We start from the raw sequence: 5,581 nt of genomic DNA on the forward strand, positions 1-5,581 counted from the left end.
AAACGGGCAGGAGGCTCACCTGATGTTAAGTGATACCGCCGCCCATAGACACTCTCAATGCTAGAGGGCTCGCGAGTGCGTTGCCGGCCTTTTAAGAATTGGTACGCTCTTTTCTTGAAGGACCCTAAGTCGAATTGGTTCGGAAATACTTCAGTGGGCAGCTGGTTCCACATAGTGGTGGTGCGCGGCAAAAACTGCCTTGAAAAACGCTCAGTTGTGGAACGGCGGACGTCGAGGTGATACGGGTGGAATTTCGTATTCTGTCTCGACGTCCGATGATGAAATTCAGCTGCAGGTAATAATCCGAACAACTCCTCTGAACACTCTCCATGGTAAATGCGATAGAAGATGCAGAGTGACCCCACATCTCTACGCAACGCCAAAGGATCAAGCCGCTCGGAGAGGGATTGGTCGTCGACGATTCGAACCGCTCTGCGTTGTATACGGTCAAGTGGAAGGAGCTGGTACTGGGGAGCCCCCGCCCAGAGGTGAGAGCAGTACTCCATGTGGGGCCGAATTTGCGCTTTATATAGTTGCATGCGGTGGCCCGGAGTAAAGTACCGCCTCGCCTTGCTGAGCACACCAAGCTTTTTGGGGGCTAATTTAGCCTTTCCCTCCAAGTGACCGCGAAACTGAACGTCGTTCGATATGTCAACGCCAAGTATTCCAATGCTGGCTGTGGCTTTAAGAAGAGTGTTTTCGAAAAGAGGAGTAGCGACAAAGGGTGTTTTTTTAGCGGAAAACGCGCAAACTTGTGTCTTCTTGGGGTTAAATTGGACTAGGTTTAGTCTGCCCCAGTCTGAGACTCCACGTAGTAGAGTTTCGACTTCAGACACAAGTTTGTTCCGGTACTCATCGACAACTGCCCGAGAAATACCTGCCCGGCCAGTGTAAAAAGTATCCCCAGTGCTGTCATCCGCATAGCAATGAATGTTGCTAAGTTGCAACATATCATTGATATGCAGAAGAAATAGGGTCGGGGATAGTACACAGCCTTGTGGGACCCCAGCGTTCACGGGTTTAAGGTCGGAACATGCTCCGTCGATGACGACCTTGATGCTCCGATCGGCCAGAAAGCTGGAGATCCAATCGCATAATTTCTCGGGTAGCCCATAGGCTGGAAGCTTCGAGAGCAGTGCTCTGTGCCACACCCGATCGAAGGCTTTCGCTATGTCCAAACTTACCGCCAGCGCCTCCCCCTTGGACTCAATTGCCTCTGCCCACCTATGGGTAAGGTATACAAGGAGGTCACCAGCTGAGCGACCACGACGAAAGCCGTACTGAGAATCGCTAATCAACTGGTGGCCCTCTAGATACCTCAAGAGCTGGCTATTAATAATGGTTTCCATTATTTTGGAGAACAAGGAGGTTATAGCTATTGGGCGATAGTTGGACGGATCAGAGCGATCGCCATTATTTAGACCTAATATATGATGCAACGTAATCATCATCTATGTACATGATATATTACTTTTCACTGTCATATAAAAAATAGGCACTGTAGTAAAGGTCATGCGTTTGAACTCTGTGCACCTTTTGATCAGAAAAAAATTACGTGTCGGGCGCTGATCACCTATCTTCCTATACAGATAAAATTCTCATTGATAAACATCTTTTTGTCCTCGGCGCGACGGACAGCCCTATGTGCAGACGATGTTTCAGCGCAGAGGAATCAGTCACCCACGTAGTCCTGGAATGAGAGGCTGTGGCTAAGCTACGTGCATTGCAGCCTGTGAAGTGCACAGGAAAGTTGTGCTTCTGGAAGGAGCTAGGTTGGCTTAATGAGCCAGGACTTTACGCATAACGAACCAATTATGAGTCTAAGTGCGGAAACCGAGTCCACCATACCATACCAAGGTGTGAAAAACACATTCACATGCCCCTACTATCCTATTACAGGACTACAGCGAGGCTATTATAAATAGTCTACTCCTATAAACCTTTTAGAGAACTTGAAAAATTCGATATATAAACTCACAACTTATATATTACCTAACTAAATTATTGACTCGTGATTTGACGATATACGTTCGTTCTCGATTCAGATTCCCGGGTGGAACTTCTAGCCCCAAATGGCTGTACGTACATATTTTTCTAAAAACATTAGTAATTATTTTTAATAGATTGATTTTGCCCCATCGGCAGGTATATTAAAACAGCTGCGAACTCTCTTATCGCCATGGACATTAGACACCATGAATAAGCGAACTGTGGTTGATAGCCAAATCACATGTAGATACAGTCACGAGTCCATTGATTGGAATCTGCAGTACGAGTTATGTAATGGGATAACCTAATTGAGATGCGTTTTTATATTGATTTGTAAGAATGTTTTCCGTTTTATATGAATTCGAAATTTGACTACTTACGTAATTGTTTATCAAGGCCAAGTAACTACGTCACTTATTCTATTTTGCAACGGCATTTTTTTATAGAGTTCTGTAGAATTTATTAACCATTTACCGACGGACTCTACTTAAATTACCCCGCCAAAACTTTAAAGAGCTGAATGATACAAGTTTTATTTTAGAGAGAAGGATCACCCCGAAATTCATTCAAAAATGCAACGAGAAGGGTACTATAGACTTATTTTCTATGAATAAGGGGGTGAATGTACAATTTCAGCCTCATATTAAGTCTTTATCATGTAAATAAAATTCTAGGGTAATCAGCAATAAAAGGTGAATTTGTAAAAAAAATTTGTTGGTTTGTATCATTTAATCGCCCTAAAAACGTACAATACAGATGCTGACATTACCAATGAGCATAACAATAAAAGACGATGATATACACACGCAAAGTGGTAACTGGCTTTAAATCATCACCATCTTCACATTATTATACTGGGAGATATTTAACATGATTATTTTAACAGTCTACATATAAAACCAGGAATAGGAATAACTGAATGTTTACGTCCAACGATTTATTTGCAGATTTTTATACTACATAATTAAATAAATTGCATTCCTGATGACACACTGGTGTGACACATTCACACATAAAAATGTCCTTACACCACTATGAGGGTGAGGTTTCACACATTCTATTCCTTGCCACATCCCCTCCAGATTGTATTCACAGAAACCTCATAAGGATGGCAGTAGTAGTGTTCTTAAGAGTAACTTTTTAGAAAGCAAAGAGCAGCAAGAACGCCATCATAAGACAGAAGAGACCCATAGCCTCAGACAGGGCAAAGCCCAAGATGGCGTATGAGAAAAGCTGCTGCTTCAGGGATGGGTTCCTGGCATAACCAATGATAAGGGAACCGAACACTGTTCCGATACCCGCACCTGCAATAAAACAAAATATTAGAATTATTCCTAAGAGAAGATTGAATTATTTGTTTATTACGTGGAAAAATCAATCAAGTGAAATAAGTGAAATATTTTAGACTTAAGGTACTAACAAATTAAGAATGAAAAGTAGTTGATATAAAATAAATCAAAAAGCACTCACCTTAGCAATGACAACTGTTAGTAGCAGAAAAAAACCATGCATATACCATAGTTACAAACATTCACAATATACACTGTACATAAAAGTCTTAAAAAAACAAGCATTAAAACATATTTTAAAAGGCGAATAGCATGAGAAAGGCGATCATCAAACAAAAAAGTCCCATAGCTTCTGACAGTGCAAATCCTAGAATAGCATATGAAAATATCTGCTGCTTCAAGGAAGGGTTACGTGCATAGCCAATTATTAAGCATCCAAACACCACACCAATACCAATACCTAGAGAAAAGTGTAAATTAAAATCTGAGCAAATGATTTTCATAGAAGTTGATAAAAAATATATATAACTCAGTTAAAAATTACCTTCAGTTGAGATAAGTATCTAGTATTCAATTTCAATCAAGATGGTTCCCAAAATTTTAAAGTTATGTAAGCCCCATTGAGTGATATTTACATAAGAACAATTAATACTTCATTATAGATAAGATAACATGAATCACCAAAAGCCTAATGAATATCAATTTTCTCATATATTTATATTGTAACCAGGATTAACAAAAAGTAAAATGGAATTTTAACAAGCAAAACATGCAATATATATATATATAATTAAATATTGCTCACCAGAGCCAGCTACTCCTACTGTCGCCGCACCAGCACCAATAAATTTGGCAGCAGAGTCAATGTCTTTTGTAACCGATGTGGTTTGGAAGCTGCGCACAGCTGACACCTGGGCGGGGACAGCAGGCACAATTTGTGTCTGTGTGGGGACTGCTGCCAGTGGCCTCACAAGAGCTGTGTTGCTGAAGATCTGGAAGTTATTAAGAATTGTCATTTCAATAAATCATATGACACTCACATACTATACATACATCAACCCTATAAGTGTAAATTTTTTAAAACTAGCAATTATTCAATAATTTCAATAGGTGTTGTTAAGTAATAGAAGTTTACTGTGTAAGGATCATGCTTTAAATTAAGTTGATAAGTTCTAAATAAGCTATCTTCAAAGATGTTATATAACAATCAGCTGTTTTACTGCAGTGAGTGCTTTTTCTTGCCTGTTAGATTTTAAGTGTATTCTAATAATATTATATTGAATAGAACCAAAACAAGTACACTTATTCATATATATGTATTGATTACCTAATGAGAAATATAGGTTGGTAATTTTATTTAAAACTTGATACTTTATAGTAAACTTGATATTTGATACTAAATAGAATTTAAGAAAGATCGACTTGAATGTGAAAGAGTAATACTTACAGCAGACCTGGCTGCAGGGGCGATCAATCTAGCAGCAGACAGCATTTTTGTGTTTAGTTAGGGTGCGGCGATCGAATACTGAAATAAAATTATATCCCGTTAATGAACTACTACTAACTGTTAGGTCGAGCTCTACTTGAGAAATGGCTAAGTAAAAGGTTTTGACAGACTGACCGCAGAGCGTTACGTAATTTATAAGACTACGTAACTATAGATCAAATTTGTCTGTTTTACACAAAATCTTCTGATAAATAATATCCGTGGGATTACAGTAGTAGGAAAGCTAAAAGTAACGTTAATTTAAAGGCGTAATTTTCATAATAATCTGTATAGCGGAAAATGGCCGAATCGCCGATAGAATCTTAGAATTTTTTCCGCAGTGACAACTTACAAAATCACTAATAAATATTTGCACTAACACGCACAGCACCTGTTTTTAAAACGATATTAGCACTTTTTATTCAGTAGCGATTTAAGATCCCGACACTTTTTCACGATTACAGATTCACAATTCTCTACGAAACTTACCAAAGAACACCGAGAAGGAGGAGACCGGCCTTTGGAATGTTCAATTTTTGAGTGGTGAAGAACTAACAGATTATACAACCTCTCTTGTCATTGATTGACTTGCGCAGACTGCGAAAGTTCCGCTATAATCGGACAATTTCTATTGATCTGCGCAGATGACATTTACGTAACACACTTTTTAATTCTTATAATAATATTTATTGCATAAGATGAAGCGAATAGTTGATTATAAATTATGTTGCTATTTTAAATCTTAATATGTTTTAAATATATTGTAATAATCTTATGTCAAGATATTTACTTTGAAGAAAATATTAATGAATACAAG

The 5,581-nt window shown here is 38.6% G+C and overlaps 1 protein-coding gene across 3 annotated transcripts; it reads right to left on the bottom strand.

The window, feature by feature from the left end:
- Nucleotides 1–2,911: 2,911 nt before the first annotated feature.
- Nucleotides 2,912–5,335, bottom strand: LOC125049826 (ATP synthase lipid-binding protein, mitochondrial). 3 transcript variants are annotated; one of them, XM_047649290.1, is made up of 4 exons: nucleotides 5,254–5,335; nucleotides 4,726–4,803; nucleotides 4,084–4,270; nucleotides 2,912–3,293 (listed from the first exon to the last, which is right to left on the bottom strand). In XM_047649290.1, exons 2-4 carry the CDS (start codon nucleotides 4,768–4,770, stop codon nucleotides 3,130–3,132), a joined length of 396 nt encoding a protein of 131 aa, XP_047505246.1. In that variant the 5' UTR covers nucleotides 4,771–4,803; nucleotides 5,254–5,335; the 3' UTR covers nucleotides 2,912–3,129. The 3 variants fall into 3 exon arrangements, with proteins under 3 accessions (XP_047505246.1, XP_047505247.1, XP_047505248.1); XM_047649291.1 differs by having other exon boundaries at nucleotides 5,117–5,258; XM_047649292.1 differs by lacking the exon at nucleotides 5,254–5,335 and adding an exon at nucleotides 5,156–5,251.
- Between the last annotated feature and the right edge of the window lie 246 nt (nucleotides 5,336–5,581).

Source organism: Pieris napi, chromosome 5 (genome assembly GCF_905475465.1).
Source record: "Pieris napi chromosome 5, ilPieNapi1.2, whole genome shotgun sequence".
NCBI classification, from domain to species: Eukaryota; Metazoa; Arthropoda; class Insecta; order Lepidoptera; family Pieridae; genus Pieris; species Pieris napi.